The 21,437-nt window shown below is 52.2% G+C and overlaps 1 protein-coding gene and 1 long non-coding RNA gene across 7 annotated transcripts in view; both read left to right on the top strand.

Annotated features, from left to right (window-relative positions):
* The window catches only part of Prdm11 (PR/SET domain 11), an 84,137-nt gene that overhangs the window by 11,837 nt on the left and 50,863 nt on the right, over nucleotides 1–21,437 (top strand). Inside the window, exon 1 of one of the 6 annotated variants that reach the window (XM_076570114.1) lies at nucleotides 20,822–20,902. The exons of 4 other annotated variants lie outside the window; for them this stretch is intronic. In XM_076570114.1, the coding sequence (XP_076426229.1) occupies nucleotides 20,831–20,902 (72 nt within the window). In that variant the 5' untranslated portion in view covers nucleotides 20,822–20,830. Of the gene's footprint in view, nucleotides 1–20,821; nucleotides 20,903–20,929; nucleotides 21,320–21,437 lie in introns of those variants that run through there. One more of the 6 variants, XM_042275754.2, reaches the window with a different exon arrangement.
* LOC121828740 (uncharacterized) lies at nucleotides 161–15,200 on the top strand. The gene is made up of 2 exons (XR_013050596.1): nucleotides 161–2,075; nucleotides 8,327–15,200. It is a non-coding gene; the product is annotated as an uncharacterized LOC121828740 (long non-coding RNA).

Genomic DNA, 21,437 nt, shown 5'->3' with positions numbered 1-21,437 from the left:
GTGTGTGTGTGTGTGTGTGTGAAGTCAGCATCAAATGCCTTCCTCAGTCACTCTCCACCTTAGGACTGCTAGGGTCTCTATCTCACCAAGCCTGGAGCTCACTGATTTGGCCAGCAACCCCCAGGACACTAACCGCCTGCCCACATCTCAGCATCTCAGGTACACACTGGCGCACTTGGCTTTTTTACCTCTGGGGTGGGGGTTTGAACTCTGATCCTCACGTTTGCACGACAAGCACTCTCCTGACTGGGCTTTCCTCCTGTCCTCTCCCGCCAGCCCCTGTTTGCTATGTAGCCTAGTCTGGCTTCTAACTTGGGGATCCTCCTGCCTCCACATTCTGAGTGCTGAGATTACGAGCCTGAGGCATCCCAGTTGGGTTATGTCTTCACACGGAGAACTACCATCATTTAAAAAGCACCGATAGGCAGTATTTGGAAGTCACCCTTAATATTTAACCATTCCCCTTCTGCCGGACATTTAAGTTAGCTACAGTTTTATTCCAGAGCTTCCCTGGGCTTCTCTAGACTTTCTGGTGCTGGGTTATGGGAACCTGCTGTGCTTTAAAAAATGTATTATCTGATATTTTCAAACTTTCCCATCGAGAGTTTGTGAGGAACCAAACACCTTCCATTGTTTCCAGCTACCCTTCGCTCTCTTCTCTTGATCTGGATAGAAAATCTGCTTCCCTGGCTTCTCCTCTGCTTCTCCTCTCCTTCACAGTCTCCTTTTCTGCCCTTGTTCCGGTGGTAGCCTTCTGATGAGCTGGGGGCAGAGTAAGGGTGGTGGTAGTTCAGAAGATCAGTGGCCTCTGGAATCAGAAGGCCTTCGTTGGGATCCTGACCCGGCTCCCCCAAGAGCCGCCATTTCTAGAACTGTGGCACATCTCCCTGTGGCTTGGCCTTATCCACTATGAACCAGAAATAACAGCACTCACATCACAGAGCAGCCTTGAGTGCAAAGGGCTGGCCAGGCGAAGGGTAGGTGCCCCGTGGTGTCCCTGTCATGGAGTCCTGCCTCTGCCTTAGCTCATCGTCGCCTCACTGGGTGCTGAGCCTGTGTCCCTGGTGGGCAGCCTGGATTGGCTCTCACCATTGTGACGCCTCCAATTCTCCGGTCAACGCATGTCCCAGAGGACATTGCTGCCTGGGAATGCACTGGGTGATCGGATTTCTACCCTGCTTGGCCCTGAAGGTTCTGGACAGGGGCCTGCAGAGAGAGAGAGAGGAGGCTGTCCTGGTCATTTGCCCTGAGGAGGTGGCCAGGAGCATAGTACCTAATGTAACCCCACACCTTGGACACATTTACCGATTTTCAATGGGTCTGTTGTGGATGTGGATTTGATCCCTGTTGGCCTGCGGGTGTGCAGGAGAAGACAGCAGCTTGGGGCCAGACTGTCCCCTGGGAGCTGGGTGTCATGGAACCATGTTGGCCCAGGCAAGGGTTTGCCTTGGTCTCCGGGGCACACCGTTTTCCTGGTTCCATTCTGGCGCTGGGAGAATGGCTCCCGGCTTCTCCTTACATCCCTTGCGAACAGCAGAGCGCCTGCGTGCCCCATCTGACCGGCTCACCCTGCAAAGCAGGGACCCTGGCTGTGGCCATTGCCCAGGTGGAGAAAGCAAGGTTACGCGGATTCCTAAATGACATTCTCAAAGCCACCCACATGGTTGGCCGCTGGCAGAGCTGGGAGTGGTACCCATGCCATCTGGCTGTCCCTCCACTTCTTTCTTACAAGGCCACCCAATGTGATCATCCTGGCAGAGGTTGCCCAGGCGGGCAGCCCGCTTGGCCTTGTCTCTCTGGGCAGTGGCATGTGGTCCGAGAGTGCAGACAGCTGGGATTACAGTCTAAAAGCAGAGGAGTGTGTGGCTGGCCCCGGCCCAGCCCTCCCCAGCGCCAGGCCACACTCCCTCCTGGTAGTTGAAGTGGCCAGCTGAAGAGTCGCTGCTCCAAGGTCCCTCTGCCCTGTTGGAGAGAGGACTCTGGATCCTGTCTTAGGGGAAGGGAGGTTCGGCAATAGTGCGGCTCCCAGGGAAGCAGAGGACAGCCACTGTTGGTCCAGTTTTCAACTGGGGAAAGTACGTCTATGAAATACCAAGGGGCTGGTGGGTGCTGGTGGGTGCTGGTGGGTGCTGGGGGGTGGCAGGGCATCCGCCAGCCCCTCTCTTCTAGCCACTGGCTCCTGCTGCTCTGGGGTTGCCTCACTCTGAAGGTGCTGGCCTGACCCTGCTTGGAGTGAAGGTCGTGAGTACAGTGTCAGAGGGATTTGCACAGGGATCCGATCTCACATCTCCTCGTGTGTACTGAGCACTTTCCCGAGCCTGGTGCTATTCAGTGCCTCGTGATGAGTCTTAACACTCCATCCTCAGAATAACCCGAGGTGGCTGCCCTTGTGAATTCCCAAGTGCAGCTGGGGAAGCTAAGGCATGGGGAGACCGTTTAACCGTGTAGCCCAGATTGGCATCAAACTCCCAGGGATCCTCCTGCCTGGGCCTCCCAAGTGCTGGAGTTACAGGTGGACCTGTCTAGCCCCATACCTGTCTTCCAGCACAGGCTACATAGCAGGAACTCCATCAGACTGTGGGATAAGGGCTTTTCTGGCAGGCACTGGTGACCGGGAGGCTTTGGGCGAGCGACTGGGTCTCTTGGCACCCTGGCTTTGATGGGAAGAGGCCCACACAGTGCAGTTGGGAAGTTCTGTACTCAGGGCCCTGGCCACGGCAGCTGTGCTCACTCCGGGAGACCTGCAGCTGAACTGATTTGAACTACATCCTGGGGAGTAGGCAGGGCTCCCCCCCCACAGCTGTCCACACAGCGAGCGGCTCCGCTGCCAGCCCAGGGATAGAAGGACATTCTCTCTGCATGGGTGGCTGTGGGGTATTACTGGTGCTGGCTTTGGCTTCCTCTGGAGCCCGAGGGCCTGAGGGCAGACAGTGTGCCCACCTTCATGCAGGACGCTTGAGTTAGCATTGAACTCTACAGCCTCCTCTACCCAGCCTACAGTGCCGTTCCGCTCCCCGTCATCCGTGAGCCCATCTTTGATGAGCTCGGGGAGGTGAGGTAACTTACCTGCTTCACCTGACTTCAGGTGAATCTTCCTCCACTAGCTTCTGTGCCGCCCCCCATGGGTTCCATAAATAGGAACAGATGAGAACTAGAGCCAGGGTCTCTGTGGGGCTACCAAGTGACCCTGCCACCTAGGCCCCTGCATGCAGGGGGTCCCCCACTCCCACCCAGATTTACTCTGCAATGGTACTCACACTTGCTGTATTTCTTTGTAAATCCCTCCCCCCAGGGTTAGTAAGGACCTCCACCTGGCCAGATAGAACAGGGCTTGGAGCCCAGAGCCTGAGAATGGAAAACACATAGGAAGTAAGGGGGCGGGGAGTCTGCCTGTGTCCCCTGGTCACACCCACCTGAGGACTGGAGATCAGGAGAACCGCCGAGCATACAACCCTATGGAAAGCAGGGGTCTGGGTGCGAATCCCATTTTGTTAACCTCTCTGTAGTTGCCCAAGTAGCCTCTGAGCCTTATTTTCCTCACCCTTGGAATGAGGGCAGTGAGAGGAAAGGGTGAGCACCTGGCGGGAACCCAGGCTTGCGTCCCGTTTGCTGTAGGTCTGCTGCCAGGGAGGGGACAAGGAGGGACTTAAGAAGGCTCTGGAGTCTGTGCCAGCAGCCCAGGAAGCTGAGGCCAGAAATAGACGAGTCCGGAGACAGGGGCTCCAGATGGCCAGGCTTGCCCTCTGGCAGCCCCGAGCCTGCGCACAGTCCTGCCTCCTGGGGCTGGTCGTTGCATAAATCACCCCTCGGCGGGGCGGACTAATTTTACCTTCTTGGTTTTCGTGATTCATATCTCATCCGGGAACCCGTGAGAGAAATGGGAAGGGACTCTGATCTTGGGATGCGAGGTGCCAGCTGCAGTGGGATGCCGCGTCCGTGTGGGGTGCCACTGGGTTAGCATGATCTGGCGCGGATGAGCTGCAGTGGATCCCAGGGCTGGAATCCGGTGGTTTTGCCACAGTCTGTTTTGGCCTCTGTGGTGGAGTAGGTTGGCAGGAAGATGCTTGTCACCTGCGGGTCTGGTGCTGAGAGTTTGCATAGGGCTGATTCCCCTCCCCCACCCCCCGATTGTGGTCAGAGAATGCCAGAGCAATTGGGTGCTAAAGGAATTCAAGCCCAGTTACTTCAGCATACAGACACGTGTAAACTGAGGCTCGGTGCCTACGTGGAAGAGGTCAGACTCACAGGCTCACAGCAGCCCAGCTTGACTTGTGTCTTTTCATAAGGGGACAACAGAGGCTTCCCTAACCATGATCACACCAGGGGCCGCCCTACCAGCTTCTACCTGAGCCCCCTCCCCCCCTTGCAGGGATCTGGCTGCCTGTGTCCCGCTCCCCTGCGTCTCCTGCGCTCTGGGAGCACCCGATTGCGTCTGCTTCACCTCAGCATCTGTCCGCAGGGTTCAGGGTAGGGGAGCCGTCCAGAGGAAGGACTGGCAGGCTGGACGGTTCCCAAGTCATCATCTGGAGCTTGTCCTCAGTCTACTTCACAGGTCACCAGCTCAGACGCCTCGCACTGGACACAGGAGGTTGACGGGCTGCCTTGGGAGCTGGGGAGGCATGCTGGCCCATCTGAGCAGGGCTCCCACTTACCTCCAGCACACGGCCACCACGTGCAGCCACCTGCACGGTGTGACCGTCCGTTCTGACTGTCCAGGCTTTCCTGTGGACTCTTCTGTTTCTCTAAAGTTGGCCGAAACAGAAGTTGAGAAAGCAGCAGCCGCAGCCCCCAGTTTGCCACCTACACTTCCGTCTTTCTTGTCGCCTCAGGGTGGAGCAGGTTCCGTGGTAATTATCTTGTGGGATCCTCTCAGGAAGCCCTGTCTTCCCTGGGCAGGATCCCTTCCTCTCTGGGTCACAGTTTGTCACCTGTCCTACAAGAGTGCCACCCGGGAACAGTGACAAGGAGGGTAGGCTTCGGGCTGGTTAGACTCCACACAGCTGCTGTGCAGCTTTGTTCAAGACACTTAACCTCTCTGAACTTCCATCTGAAAAGCAAAGGAAAACTGCTTCCAAGGTCGTGGGCTTTATGAAATACCACCTGCCAGAAACTTAGCCGTCATGCAAAAATGGAATGTATGTGGCTAGGCTCAAGGTCCAAGAGGATGCTGAGAGCTTCAGGCACAGTTGGATCCAGGGGCTCGCACAATATCACACAATCTCTGTCCAGCCTTCTCTGTTCTCTTGTGTACTGGCTCCATTCACAGGCCGCTGATGGGTTGGGGTTGGGAATGGGGAGGGGCACAAGCTTGCCAGCAGGTACCTCCGTTCTGCATCCTTTTCCTCGTGAATTCCTGTGAAGGTCCATCTCTTCATCCATTGGCTGGGTCTCCTACCCCTCCTTGCACCAACCATTGGGTATTGCTGATCCAGTATGCTGATCCAGGCTCTGATTGGTTGGTCCTCACAGTCACACACCAGCTAAGAAGGGACAGGGCAAAGCAAGCCCACAGGCGTGGCTGCTGACCCATGAGGATGGGAACCTTGTTCTTCAGGCTCCCAGCATGAAGGAAGGACAGGGCCGGCGTTCAGTATAGGTACCGCAGGAGCACAGGTCAAGAGGGAGTGAATGGGCTTCCTTCACTGGGTTTGGAAGACGCCTCGGCCAGGGCACTGACATGTTAGAGCTTCCCCCTCCCACCTCCTTCCTGGAGGCCTGTGAGGAAGGTCACCTTCCTGGCAGTGTGACAGCTCTGCAGAGCCTCACTCTTGTAAGCTTGTCAGCACCAGAGCAGCCCAACGACCCCAGTTTGTCCCACAGGTGTGACACACAGTCATCACAAGTGTCACAGTGAATACTTGGCCATCTTACCCGACATTGGTCTCCTTCGTCTGTGAGCTCCAGTAGCTCACACTGCTTGCTTGTCCTCCTTGCGAAGCGGAGCTCCTGTCCCGTCACCCACAGGAAGGGCACAGTGAGGAGTGAGATCATGCCTACCGCAGGTGCTTGTGAAAGGCAGGGCCTCTGTGCCTCCCTCCAAACCACGCTCTGTCAGCACACGGGCCTGTCATGAGCCCTTCCACCTACAGGAACGGCGCTTACTGGGTTCTTCATACATGGTTACCACAGGCACACATGCATGCACATACACACACACACACACAGAGAGAGAGAGAGAGAGAGAGAGAGAGAGAGAGAGAGAGAGAGAGAGAGAGAGAGAGAGAGAGAGAGAGAGATGGAAGTAAGCCCAGGCCCATACTAAAGTCCAAAGGATCGGAACAACTTTTTCACCAGCAGCTCAACACACAGTAGGATCACCTGCATGGTAGACTAGTCACCTCAGATCACACTGGAGCATGGGCCGAGGCAGCAACTCTGTATACAGTGGGTTGCTGTGTAGGGAAAGGACCGAGGGCTGAGGGCCCAGCCCCTTTCATAGCAAACGAGAAGCCTGTCTTCAGGAAGCCAGCAGGTGCCTGCTCATAGTCCCCTTGACCAGTGGCAGAAATGGTTTTGGAGACAGAAGACAGGAAGTCCTTACAGCCAGAGATGGTAAGCAGAGATGTTACAAGGCTGCCCAGAACTCAGGTGGGTAGCCCTCCCTGGGGACATCTTGAACATGCACTTGTACAATCCCCTGAACAAGTCATGTTAGGCAGACTTTGGCTCAGGAAGTCAGGGGTGGAGCCTAGGGTTCTGATTCACCAGGTAGCTCCATGTGACGCCAACACTTGAGGGGTGTAAGCTCATCCTTTGGAAAAGAGGATGGAGACACACTGGAGGTGTTTTCATTGTAAGATTCCAGGTCATGGCAATCAATACAGAGCCAACGAGAATGGCGAGGATGAGTGGGATGGACACAGAGGAGGAGACTGGAGAAGTGTAGGCAAGGCTGGGCCTCCAGCGGTCTGTATGTACCTGTACCTTTCTTCTCCCACAGTGTGCAGGAGGCAGGGGCATGTTTGAGAGCTCTGCGTTAGCCAGCATTCTAGTCTCAACACTGCTTCGTGAAGGCCCTATACATGACTTAGAGGGGCACTTGCTCAGACTTCCTGGGATTCCTCATTAGCAGGGTGAGGGGAAGAGTAGGTGAGTCCAGAGGCCATGGTGTGGTGCTAGCACTTGCCCACCACAGGCAAGTTAGCGGTCTGTGTGGGAATCCCTTAATTATCCTCCAGAGAGCCCTCGTGTCCAGGCCTGGGCCTCTCCTGGCCTGCCTACCTTCTTCCTGCTTTGCCACCAGTGACTGTGGCTTTCCTGGGCCCTAGACGGCCCAGCCCAGACACCTCTCACTCCTTGCGTCCTGCCCCTGGCTCCTTAGCCCTTACCAGGCCTGGATGGCCCATATTTAGGATTCTGGAGCCCCAGGGGGTCTTGGGGAATTTATTTGGACCTCAGGGCTCTCCTCCACAGAGTGGCTGGGGGAGCCTCCACTACCTCCTCTCCCCATGCGTGGCTAGCATTCTGGGATAGCCATGGGGAGAAGATTTATTTTTAAATAAAGAAGCCTAGGATTTATTTTTAAAACACTTTTTTAAAATTTATTTTTATTTCATGTGCATTGGTGTTTTTGCCTGCATGTATGTCTGTGTTAGGGTGTTGGATCCTCTGGAAGTGGAGTTACAGACAGTTGTGGGTTGCTGGGAATTGAATCCAGGTCCTTTGAAAGAGCAGCCAGTGCTCTTAACCACTGAGCCATCTCTCCAGTCTCCATTTTTAAAACTCTTTAGTATTGATAAACATTTTTATTACCTATCAAAGAGTGAATAAGAATTTCTATGTACTTGTCACCCAACCTCAGTTAATAATTCCTGGGCATTGCTGCTCTGTTTTAAGTTAAGAATACACCCTGCTGGCCTCAGATACAGTGAGAAGCACCTCCTCCCTGGCTAGTCACTACCACTGGCAACCGTCACTGCCCAGAGCCACCAGTACATAAGAAATCATCATAAGTACCAAACACATTCCGTGTATACTTCCAGTGTTATTGCGTATTTGAAAATGCATTCATTTATTTTTTTGTGTGCAAGTATGTATATGTGTGTAGGTGCTCATGTGCCATGGTGTGTGGAGATCAGATGATAACTTTAAGAAGTCAGTCCGCTTCTTCCACTGTGTGGGTCCGGGCATTGAACTCACCAGTCCGGGCAACAAAGGGCATTACTCACTGAGCTCTACATATATTTTGCCTAACAGCCTTACCAAGTCGAGGCTGCCCGTATCCACCGGCCCAGAGAGGTTCAGGCACTCCCCTAGTCAGTCACACAACAATAAGTTAAAGCATCATGGCAAGCACCTCTCATCGGCCATTCTGTTTCTTACTCAGATCCTGCTGTCACCATGGAGGAGGTCCTGCATCCGAGAGTCTGTTGTGTGTCCGCTTTGCACCAGGCCCTGTTGGGGCTGCAGAGGACACAGCAAGAAACAGACTAGATAAGCATCTTCACTTCCTGGAGTCTACATTCTAGCTGGGGAGACGGGGGCCAATCTTATAAATAAATACTATACAAGTTGGACTGTGACGTGGTCTACAGAAAGTGCAGCGGGAAGGAGAGAAGGAGCAAGGGTTGCTGCTATTTCATACAGGATGCCCAGAGGTTTTACATCAGTCAAAGCCTGGAGGGCGGGGCAAGCCATGTGGACCTGCTGGAAAGAGCACTTTTTGCAGAGCCAACAGCCGAGGCCAAGGCTCATTCGGAGGCTAGGGCAGTGGGAGAAGCATGAGAGATGAGGTCTCTGGAAATGGGGACAGTGTCCTGTGTTTATTTGTTCTGCATGAGATGGTCACTTTGTAGGGTCTCTAGCCAGGGGCCCCTTGTGACGGGTTCTCCTTGACTGTGGGTTGGGGGAGGGTCAGTAGGGAGCCCTCGGGAGAGGGAGACTGGTGGCTGAGATCAGGAAGAGTAACTGGAAGGAGTGGTTTCCCTCTTTAGGAGGACGGCCTGGTGTGCAGATGTGTAACGGAGCTCACAAACCCTAGAAAGGCTCGGGGGGGGGGGGGGGAGGAGAGAAATGGTGGGATTGAAGGTTATATGTAACTTGACAACTTTTTTTGTTTTGTGAGATCGGATCTCACTATGTAGACGAGGCTGTCGTTCAGGGTCTGGATTACAGATGTGCGGCAGCACTCCCGGCTTCTGTGCCTCTGGTGAGGCCCCAGGACCAGGCCCTCCCCACAGAACACTTGGTGCTTACTCCCTAGAGAGGGGATGCATCAGAGCAGGAGGTGGTTTCCAAGGCCCAGGTGGAGTGCTGGAGCCATCAGGAGCAAGCCTCTCCAGAGGGGCCCCATACCTGCAGTGGGGCAGGGCCAGGCAAGAATGGGTGACAGCTGCCCAGAACAGAAACCCTGTCTGGACAGGCTTGAGAGAGGAAAGCAGAGTTCCAGGAAATGATGAGGCGGCTGGCTTCCCAACCAGGGACAGGCACCCTGGCTTTGCCCATTGAATTCCCCCCTCGAGTGTGGTCGGCATCAACCAGTTCCCTGATCCTCCAGCCCCAATTGTGTCCACTAGTCCACCCACCTCTGACACTGGCTTCCCAGACTCGGCACAGACCCCAGAGGACTGGGACTCAGTCCTACCGCACAGCCACTGCAGACTCCTCTTTCAGACCCTAGGTGTCCAGGCTTCTCACCTCTGTAGAGCAGAGGCTCCAGGACCCTTCCTCAGTTCCCACCATCCACTGTGTTGACGCACGGAACTCAGGAAATGGTGTTTCCCACCATTCCTGGCTTGTAGAAAGGGCACAACCCAGCCCCTGACGGGTGGTGTGCGGGAGGCCGAGGAGCTACTGAGCCCTCTCTGGGTCCGTCACCCCGACTAGTGAACCTCAGTGTGTTCACTAGTTCACTGACAGGTCTCTGAATTGTGTGTGTGTGTGTGTGTGTGTGTGCTATGTGCATGCAGTACACACATGCCCACACACTAGAAAGCACATGTGAAGGCTGGAGGTTGTTTTCTGTGTCTTCCTCTATTTCTTTCCACCTTATTTTTTGAGCAGGGTTTCTCACTGAGCCTGGAGTTCAGTGTTATAGTTAGACTGGGAAGCCAGCAAGTCCCCAGGATCCATCTGTCCCCTCCCTGTCTGCAACACTGGCATTATAGGCACATGACCCCATGTTCAGATTTTATGTGGGTGCTGGGAACTGAACTCAGTTCCTCATGCTCGCACAGTAAACACTTACTAACTGGACTTTTCCCCACTTCCACATTTTACATTTTATTTAAATTTTCCAGTTCTGGTTGTGGGGTCCAGTGGCCTGCATATGCTAGGCAAGCATTCTGCCATGGACTCACAACCAGCCTTGTTGAGGTTTTATAGGGTTTAATCTCCAGCGCTTGTTCCCCTCTTCCGGAGGTCAGTGGGGGAGGCTGAAAGCTCTAGCCTTCTAAAGACTTGGGCTTTTTAGAGACCAGCCCTACCCTGAAGTTCTCTGGAGTCCCCACAATACACCTCATTAGCATAAACTCAGGTGCTGGCCAAAGGGCTCCTTATGAATAACAAGAGACATTCTAGCTAGAGAGTGTGCCAGAAACCAAGGACAAGGCCAAATATGTTTCTTGGTGTACCCCATGGCCTTCTGCTCTGACAGCTGGCTTCATGGTAAGGACATGCCCCGCAAAGTCCTCATCAGGGCTTGGCTGCCTTAGCAATGGTGGCTGTGGGCTTTCTCATCAAAGCCACAAAATAAACACCTTTCAGTCCCTTTGACTGCCCCAAAGTGCGTCATCCGGTGTCTGCTCCAGAGGGCAATGCCATGTGTGGTGATATTCTTAAAGGCCAGGCTCTGGCTAGAAGTGGTGGCAGACACCTTTAATCCCAGCACTCAGGAAGCAGAGGCCACCCTGGTCTACAGAGCAAATTCTAAGACAGCCAGGACTACACAGAGAAACTTGTCTTGAAAATCAAACAGAACTGGAGAACTGGCTAGCGAGATGGCTCAGCCATCATTTAAGAGCAATGGCTGCCCTTCCAAAGAACGTGGGGTCCATTCCCAGCACCCACATGGCAGCTCACAACTGTCTGTAACTCCAGCTCCAGAGGATCCGACACCCTCACACAGGCAGGCAAAACACCAATGCACATGAAATAAAAATAAGGAAATCATTTTTTTAAAAAAAGAAAGAAAGAAAAAAGAAAAACAAAATAAAAAGGCCAGGCCCCATGTCCAGTCACAGTCACTGGGGAGGCCATGGGGGTGCACCATTGGTTGACATGGGCAGCCCCAGTTTCTGAGACTGAGCGTAGGCCAGATGCCCCTGAAGGGAAGTGTGACAGCAGAGCATGTCATGTACAGTGGGAAGCAAGCCCATGAAAAACGGTACCACTCTGACCCACCTTCTCCAGGACCTGCTCCAACCTCTGCCTCTCCAGTTTCGACCGACTGACCGACCGAGGAGTACACGTAGTACATTTTAGAAGTCCTGCAGGAGGGACCACCCTGGAAGGACCACAGTGTTCTACCAGACCCACCCCGCTCTGTTCCACGGATGCGCCTTGGAGGAAGCCCTGATCTGGCCAGAGCTCAGTTCCACAGCTGTTTATGGGGTTTCTTGCCTTGGGGCCCCTGCAGAAATATTTCACCTTTGTTCTCATGAGCATGCTAGTTCATACAGAAAAAAACACACGTCTTACCAAAGCATGGCCTGAGATACTTCTACAAACACAGCCCAGCTTGGAACTAGCACCCAGGCCAAGAAATCAAGCCTGACTTCAGCACCCCGAGAGCCATTTTCTGCCTATTCCAGTTGGTTCCAAGAAGAGCTCTGAACTTGACCTCTGTCTCACTTCCTCTTCACGTAGATGTGACTCCATACCTGACAGAAACAGGCCGAGGGAAGGATTTATTTCGGCTCATGGTTCAGGGGTCACAGGCCATCATGGTGGGGAAGGTATGGCGGCTGGTGCTCCATCTGTGACAGCTAGAGTGAGGCCACATCTGCGACAGCTAGAGGTGTGCTCACGTCTCAGTGACACCGTGTTGCAGAGAGACCTCAGTGGGAACTGGTAAGCCCCTGGCTTTAGGCTCTCCCCTCTCTCCAGGAGCCCACTGCGAAAGGTTCCATGCTTTCTCCGAACAGCGCCACCACCTGGGGACTAACTGTCCAAACCTGTGAGCCATCAAGGGGGCGGGCCTCAGGGACCCGGCAAGTTAAACCATACTGCTTTATCCCACAGCTGTACCTGGTTGTTTGGTTTCTTAACTTTATCTAAATCAGACCGCACAGAAAATCCTCTCTAGTGTCTGGCTGCTCTTCTCAGTGTTATGATTCAGCCATAGTGTCCATGTGGCCGTGGTTCGATTACTCTTTCTGTGTGGTCTTCTGTCCACTAATTGATTTTATTTAGTACGCTGGCACGTGCTTGTCACCTCAGCTTTCAGGAGGCTGAAGCAGGAGGATCAAGAATGCAAGGCAGACTCAGAAACAAAAAAGGAAGGGAACTCAGTGAGCGGTGTGCACCCCAGGAGGAAGCAGGGCAGAGTGAGTGTGCAGGGTCCTTTGAGGCCTTTGCTTAGGATGCCGACAGCTAGCCAGCCCGTTGATCTGATTGACACACAGCACTGTGAAGAGCATGGCTGCAGCAAGCAGGCAGGTCTTTGAAAGTAGGATCATAAGGCAAATAAAGCCAGGAATGCTTCATGTTGGAAATACCAGCCCACCTTGCTCTGTTATCCCTCACCCATCGAGCATAGGCCAAGCACCGCTTTTGTGCTCAGCTTCTAATCTGGATCCCTTCGTTTGTCAGCCTGGGGTTGGATCTGAGTCTATTGATAAATGCGAAGAAGTCCTTTAAAGCAGTGGTTCTCAACCTGTGGGTCTTGACCTCCCCCCTTGAGGGTCATATATCAGATCTCTTGTATTTCATATATTGACATCATGATTCATTGCAGTAGCAAAATTAGTTGTCAAGTAGCAACAAAGTAATTTTATGGTTGGGGTCACCACAAGATGAGGTAGTGTGTTAAAGGGTCACAGCATTAGGAAGGTTGAGGACACTGCTTTAAAGGTTTCGTTCTCCTGGCCCTTCCTTCTTTCCCTCCCCCTAGCCTCCCTCTTCTTCTCCCCACCCCCATCCTCCTCCTCTTCTTTCTCCTCCTCTTGCTCTTCTTCTTCATGCTGAGGTCCTTTTCCAGATCTTCAAATGGGATTACTTTATCTTTTCATATTGCTTCTGGGCTCACTCCCCCCTCCACAGCAGTTTTAGACTCACCCCAAAACTGAGTGGACAGTACAGAGGTCCCATATGTCTCTGCTCCTTACTCACCACAGGGGCATGCGGATTTGTTTCAGTTGATGACCTCACAGTGACATCATGGTCAATGTCCACAGCTAGCATGAGAGTTCCCTCTTGGGACTGGCGGTTCTGAACAAGTGGGGGACTGGATGTTGACCTGTATCTGCTATTAGAGTCGCTTCGTGACCAATCTAGGGGTTCTGCCACTTTGTCCCTCCCTCCCTATTACTGTCTCCACAGATTTCCTCTCCCAGAGTGTCACCTGTGGCAATCGTACAATATGTAACTTTTCCTCGGTGACCTTTTCCACTTCATAACAACATTGCATTTTCCTTCCATACATAGAGCATGTGTTTCGTGTCAGTCATGGCCCGGTAGCCAACGTTCCATCGCATTCTCTGTCAACTTCTCTCTGATTTGGGAGGTTTAAACCACTTCTTTGTTTTTGCAATCATGGATCACATTGTAGAGGACAGCTCTGCAGATCCATGTTTGCTGGAGGCTTGATTGTATCCTTACAGTGGATTCCTAGGTGGGGGATTTCTCACGCAGAGAGCTGGCCTTTGGGTTGCTGAACCGCCCTCCGGAAACACGGCCCCACGTCATACTCCAACCCATGGCGTTTGAGTGACTCTTTCTCCTCACTCTTGGCAATCCTCAGCATCACTAAGATTTTAAGATTTTTGTCAGTCAATTAATGGAGACATGATACTGGAAGGGGCTGCCTGTACCGAGAAAGATCCTGACCATAGGCCAAGTTCAAGCCAAGAAGGGAAAAGGTCTGATTGATTAGTGATGTTTGCCATGGGTGCTACATCAGAGACTATGGGAGACATATGCTTGTCATCTCTGACACCCACAGCCTGAGTGTTAATAAGCTTTGATACTTTTCCATTGAGCATTTTAGCCGTTTATCACTTTTTTTTTTTTTTTTTTTTTACAAATTGTTCATGGTTTTTCTATTGAGCTGAGCATCATTATAGCCTGATGAGGAATGTTTTTCTACTAGGTGTAGTAACTTCTGTGAAGCCCCTCCCCCAAGTGCTAAAGATAGAATAATTTAAGGTTTCACACATGATTGACAAATGGTCTACCTCTGACCTATATCCCCAGCCCAACCCCCCCTTTTTTTTACTTTGTAAGCTAATATAAAGATACTTTTAAATTATTTTTAAAAACTTTTTATTGATTTTTTTGTGAATTTCACATCCTGCACCCCAATCCCACTCATCTCCTTGTCCCCCTATATCTGCCCTTGCAACTTCTCCCCCAAAGAAAACATAAAGTAAAAAAATAAAAATAAGAATTAAAAAAATCTTGCTATGATAGCTGTGGTGTGTCACACAGTACACCCTTCTGCCTAAACAGTTTTACTTCACATGTCCACTGCGTGAGTCACTGGTGTGGTTCGAGGTCTCTGGCTGCCCTGTGTCATGGAGATCCCGCAGCTTTGGTTCTGCAGGACTGGCCACTTCACACGCTCTAACATTTCTTAGATGGGGGAGCTGTTGGGGTGGGCAAACTTAAAGCCCTGGATCTGGACCTGGGTGGTAGCTGGGTGGTCAGCCCACCCAGCTCTCCTGTGCCTGCCACCAGGGCCAGCTCTCCAGATTTTCCCGGGTTAGGAGCAGGGTTAACTCTCCTGCCTGCGGCAGCTGGCCAAAAGCAGGACCCAACCCCATTTTAAACGTCAGAAAAATTTCACCAACCTCCCTTTAACATCTAATTACACACACACACGTGTGTGTGTGTGTGTGTGTGTGTGTGTGTGTGTGTGTGTGTGTGTGTGTGTATGTGTATTGAGACATGATCTTACTATGTTTCTATGGCTGGCCTTGAACTCATGATTCTCCTATCAGCCTCCCAAATAGTTGGGTTTACCCGGTTTATTATACTTTTAAATGATACTAACATTTAAATAATAACAACCAATGTTAATAAAGTGATTATTATGGGCTAAACATTGTATGTGTAAACCTGACCTATGAAACAGAACTGTGTGGATAATCAGTCATTTGTCATTTGTCAAAGTTACACAACCTAGTGTGGCCATGCTGGTATCAGCGACAGTATGTATGCTGGTGTAAGACTTCCATGAATTTAGTTGGGTGTAGTGGCACACACCTTTAATCCCAGAACTTGGGAGGAAGAGGCAGGTGGATCTCTGTGAACTTGAGGCCAGCCTGATTTACACAGTAAATCAGGACAGCCAGGACTATGTAGAGAGATCTTGTCTTTAAAAAAAAAAAAAAAAGGCTTCCATGAATTCAGCAACATCTTTTAATAAATTTATCTCATAATGGTATTCTCTAGTAATACTGGAGAGACAGACAAGATTGTAAATTGGAAGCTAACCTGTGCTACATAGCCAGACTCTTTATTTGTTTGTTTGTTAAGACAGGGTTTCACTGCAGCTCTGGATGTCCTGGAACTCACTATGTAGACCAGACTGGCCTGGAACTCACAGTGATTCTCTGGATACCTTTGCCTCCCCAGTGCTGGTATTAAAGGTGTAGTCCACTACACCTGGCTCAGACTCTCTCTCTCTCTCTCTCTCTCTCTCTCTCTCTCTCTCTCTCTCTCTCTCTCTCTCTCTCTTTCTCTCAGATAAATAGGTTAAAAAGAGCCTTTTGAATGTCATAGCAGCAACTACCTGCCTTTGCAGGCTTATCTTAGATGTAAACTCAAGGAATATTAATTATTCTGCCCACACACAGGTAGTGCTTGCTGAACATATAAACTCAAAAATTCAGGGACTGGAGAGATGGCTCAGGGGTTGGAGCACTTGCTGCTCTTACAGAGTATCCAAGTGTGGTTCCCAGGACCACATCAGGTGACCCACAACTGTCTGAATCTCCAGCTGCAGGGGATTTGATGCTCTCTTCTGGCCTCCATAGACACCTGTACACTCGTGTACAGGTGTGTATATATACACAAACACACAAATAAAAACAAAAATTTTAATCCAACTATTCCCTTTAATAATTCCACAACGTCTCCGTTCCTGCTCCTTTGATCTACTGTTACTACTGCTAGCTGGTGGGTTGTGGTGGTGCACATCCGTCCTCGGGAGATCGAATAAAAAGGATTGCCACAAGTCTGAGGCCAGCTTGGTTTGCACAGCAAGTATCAGACTACATAGTAAAACCCTGTCTCCAAAAACAAACAACTTGGGTTGGAGAGTTGACTCAGCAGTTAGGAGCAACTTGTTGCTCTTGCAGAGGCCTAGGGTTCAAGTCCCAGCACCCACATGGTGGCTCACAGTCAGTCTCCTGTAACTCTAATCTCAGAGGATCTGACACCTTCTTCTGGCCTTCATGAGCACTGCACACATATGGTGTGCACATATTCATGCAGGCAAAACACTCATACACATAAATTAATAAAGTAAAATAAAAATTTAACTCCTGACAAAACAACCTCAAAAAAGAGAACCCTTAATCAGATCTTTTCAGGAAGAGGAAACTGAGGCTTAAAGTGTAGGCAAAAGTTATCTCAATTTATGGCACAAACAAGCCCAAGCCCCCAAGGCTCGGGATCCCTAGCCCAGGTATATAAATGTCTGGCCTTAAGTTTTTTAGTTATTCAAGGAGACATCAGAAGATGCAGGGTGGATCCCAAACAGAACTGCAGACTCTCATGGTGCCAGGCTTGAAGGAAGCCAAATGGGCACGGTCTCCTGATGCTCCAGCCCCCTGGCTGCCAGGCATTCTGGGATCCTGGCTCTCTGCCAAGGGTGAAAATGAGCTGCAGGCCTCTGGCCACTCTCTGCCCCTCCTCTGGGGTTTGCATCTCATTGCTGAAGGTTGCACCAGGCTTAATCTCTGTAAGTGCAGACTCCGAGGAGCCCGGCCGCAGGGAGCAGTGCCAGCAGCTTGAAGTGCTCCATGAGGCTGCCCTCTGCTTGGGCAGGGAGGCCAGAGCAATATGCAGAAGTGGCTTTTCGAGCTTCACCTGGCCTGAGCCTTCCGGAGCCTGCTGAGACTACTATGTCGGACGGACGTGGTGAAGGTCACCGGCCCGCGTTCTCTCTCCAAGTGTAGGTTCACTTAGTGACATCCTCTTCTCACCCATGTCCCCATAAGCCTTCAATTGAGATAGAATCAATTTCAAAGTAAAGGCACCAGTGACCCACTCCAGGATTTAAATCACAGCACTCATATGAGTGAGGCTTGATCATGGCCTCCAGGTAGCTGGGCTTTCCCAAGGATGGAGAGGACCAATAGCCAGTAAGTAGATGTAAGATAGGGACAGCAGGGACACCCTTTTTGATATGTTTGCCAGGAAGCTCAGAACTGAATGGATGCTCCATCCATCACTAACCATCTAACAACAGATTATGATAATTTTGATGCCTCATGGGTGCACATGGGAGAGCACAGTACACATAGGACATGCTTATCATCTCTGACACCCGGAACCTGAGTTCTGACACTTTCTTTGTTTCCTAAGCAACCTATTTTGTACAAGTTGAGTATTCCTAGTCTAAAAATCCCATATCTGAAGTAAGTCAAAATCTACCATGTTCAACAAATGATCAAATTTAGGAGCTTTGGGATTTGGTAAAGAGTGTGCCAGCATTCCAGTGTTGGACACTCCCAGGTCTGAAACACTTTTGATCAAGCATCTCAGACAGCAACATCTAACCTGGGCATGATTCTGTAAGAAAATGTGAAGTACCTACCACATGCAAGCAAAAGCCACAGCAGGCCTCTCTATTGGGAGGTGAGAACGCGGTCTGGTGACCATCGGAATTGCATTGTGTGCCTCTTGTCCTAAGTAGCCATTGTGTCTCTCTCCTCCATCTGACCCCTGCCTTCCTCTCTGAGCAGCCAGTGAAACAAGCCGCTGTAAAGTGGTGGTATGAGGCTCTTTCCAAGGCCTTCCCTCAGTCTGTACCCTGTTTTCTCCCCCTGGGATGCCCTGGCAGTTATGATTAATTCTGGCTTGTCCATGAAGACTCCTTAAGGCTTAGCAGGCATGTCCAAACCTTTTGATGTTGCTACTGATGTGCTACTTCCACAAAGGTCATACTCCAGAGCCTTGCAAATCAATTTAAAAACAAACAAACAGAAATAAGTAAAACCGGGCTGGAGAGATGGCTCCGTGGCTCACACTGCGCTTTCATGGGACACTCACTTCCCACTTCTTAGCATCTACATCAGGTGGCTCACAACCACTGCACTTCCAGCTCCAGGGGATCCTACAACCTCTTCTGGTCTCCATGGGTACTTGCACTCACACGTAAGCCTCTCTCTCTCTCTCTCTCTCTCTCTCTCTCTCTCTCTCTCTCTCTCTCTCTCTCACACACACACACACACACACACACACACACATACACAGACACACAACTAAAAATAAACTAAAATCTATAAAGTGTTCTTAAACTACTTTAGATATATTTATTTTTATCTCGTGTGTGTGAGTGTGTTGCATGCCTCTGTGTCTGTTCACCACATGTGTGCCTGGTGCCCATGGAGGCCATAAGAGGGCACTGGATTCCTAGAACTGGAACTACAGATGGTTGTAAGCTGCCGAGTGCTGGGAATCAAACCTGGGTCCTCTGGAAGAGCAACACATGCTCTTAATTGCTAAGCCATCTCTCCAACCCCTATAAAAGTTCTTTAATAAGAAAAGAAAATCTCATGATGTCTTAAGTGAGTTTATGGTTTTGTGTTAGCCATCTTGGGATGCTTGTCCAGGAGAAAGGCACAGCGACTGTCTTGAGTGCTTTGAGACTTACTGTAAGAATTGGGCTCCCACATTCCTGAATCTGATTCAGCTGTGCCTCTCATGGCCCTAGACCCTCAGTGCCAACCTCGTCGTCACCCTCCTTACCACCCTCTTGTCTGGCCGCATGGGGAAGGAGAGTCAAACAAAACTCCCCGAGCTGTCTTCCCTTGAAGTCTCTTGTGGAGCTGTCTATGGGGCCACTGGGACACAGAGGACAGTGCATTTTGACCTGGGTCATTTGATCATTAATTCGTTTGGCAGATGTGTACTTTGGTGGGGGCGGGATGGGGCTGAGACTAGGGTGGGACAAGGTAGGTGCTTAGGGTGCAGAATTCACCGAGGTCCACTCCCATGCCTCACAGACTCCCTGGGAATGAAGGCCCCTTTAAGTTCATGTCCTAACCCCTGGTGTATATTTTCCCAGCCTCCACATATTTCCTAGCATTTTCTCCTGGCACCTGTTACAGGTGTTAGGAAGTCCGTGGGGAGTCAGAGAGCCTGTAAAGCCATTTGCCCTGCTGGTGTTGCCTGGCTATGTTCCTGACAGCCTTCTTCCTTGCTTTTCTTTCTCTTTCCTTCCTTCCTTCCTTCCTTCCTTCCTTCCTTCCTTCCTTCCTTCCTTCCTTCCTTCCTTCCTTCCTCCCTCCCTCCCTCTCTCCCTCCCTCCCTCCCTCCTTCCTTTCTTCTTTCCTATTGTTTTTGTTTGTTTGTAGTTAGGGTCTCACTATATAGCCCTGGCTGCTCTGGTACTCACTAAGTAGACCAGGCTGGCCTCTAACTCACAAAGATCCGCCTTCCTCTGCCTCCTGAGAGCTGGGATTAAAGGTGGGCATCATCACTATGTGTGACACTTGATCAGCTTTCTGTCCTGGAATTGTCACCTCCGTCAAGCGTTCTTGTCCCTGTCACCCACCACATCTGTGATGGAATCTGTCATTAGCGACTTTTTGGTGGAAGGAGAGAACCGACTCCTTCAAGTTGTCTTCCGACCTCCACATGCGTGCTGAGGCATGGTCCCACTCCACGTTAAATTAAATAAATAGATATACCAAGAGAAATGGGAATGTAGAGAAGTCACAACCTTCGTGATCAGTCAGCCTGGCAGCCATGGTCAAGTACCACAGACAGACCATGTGGCTCCAGCCTCTCAGTTCTGAAGGTTGAGAGGTCAAAGGTTAAGGTGCACTCATTCAGTTCCACTGAGATGAGAGGGCTCTCTACCTTGCAGATGGGACCTTCCTGCTGTATCCTCACAGGCAGACAGCCCTGTGTCAACACTCCCTTATGAGGGCACCTGACCCTAAACACCTTGACCAGTTTCTCTGTCCTCTCCAAATACACACAGTGGGCTTTAGGACTTGAACATAGTGGAGCGTCCAAGGGCAAACGTTTAGCCGCTAACACCTGTCCCGTGGCTGCAGAGTGTGTTATTGAGACTTGAACTTGGTTCTCCGGAGTTCAGACTGCTCCCCGACGCAGGGCTTGTGGGACTCCTGCCCGTGCAGCTGCATCCCGGTCAGCCTGCGTGACCTTGGGCCGGTCCCTTCTCAACTTCCAACCCTCCGCACCCCTTTCTCCGCGGGTGGCTGGGCAACCATCGCCGGGGCCGGGAGGTGGAGCAAAACGCGGTGCTCGCACCCGGGGCGGCGCAGGTGGCGCAGGGCGCGGGCTGCAGTGGCCGAGGTGGGTGTCGGCGGTGGCGCTGCGGAGGCTGCTGCGGGCCGCGCGCGACCGTCCGCGCGTGAACCCGGGACTGTCCCCTCGGCGGCCGCCCCCTCCCGCCGCTCGTGTCCTGCGCGCCCCGCGCCCCTCCCGGCCGCCAGCCAACTGCGTGCCCCCGGGGCCGGCAAGAAGCCACATGCCCCCGCAAGGAATGCCGGGCTGCCGGGAGGGCGGGGGGCGGGCCGGGCCGCGGCGCCCCGCCGCGAAGGTGGGTGACGGCCGGGGCGCTGCCCCTGCGCACACTTTCCCCGCGGGTCACACGCGCGGCCGAACGGCGGCCCCCAGGCTGGAGGCAGGGCGCTCTGTCCCCTGCGGTCCCCTGCGCGCGCCCCCCGCGTCCCGGCTCGCAGGAGGGGCAGGCCGTGCCGCTCCCCCACCCCTCCCGCCGCCGCGGGCTTTGGGGCCCCCGGTGGGGAGCAAGGGGCTGGTGAGCCGAGGAGCAGGGGTGTGGCCAGCGGGGGCCCTGGGGAGTGAGTCACACACACACTCTGCTCGCCCAGTCCCGGGGCCCAACACGGTCCGTCCCAAGGCCGAGCTACTGCACAGCCCGCCCGAAGAAGAGTGTCCCGGGGTCTGGCATGAGGACCGTGGGGAGGGGCTGCAGCCGGGTTCTGTGGTGCGGGCGGTAAGCATGCTCTGGGGACACTCCCCCCCCTGGAGAGATGGGTGGGCTTGGAGTCAGGACTAGCCCTGGCTGGCACACAACCAGCTCCCCAGGCCCGCCTGTACCTGCTATGAGCTGC

Source organism: Peromyscus maniculatus, chromosome 4, assembly GCF_049852395.1.
Source record: "Peromyscus maniculatus bairdii isolate BWxNUB_F1_BW_parent chromosome 4, HU_Pman_BW_mat_3.1, whole genome shotgun sequence".
Classification (NCBI taxonomy): domain Eukaryota; kingdom Metazoa; phylum Chordata; class Mammalia; order Rodentia; family Cricetidae; genus Peromyscus; species Peromyscus maniculatus.
Note: the sequence above shows the minus strand (reverse complement) of the source record. Positions and strands in the feature narration are given on the sequence as shown.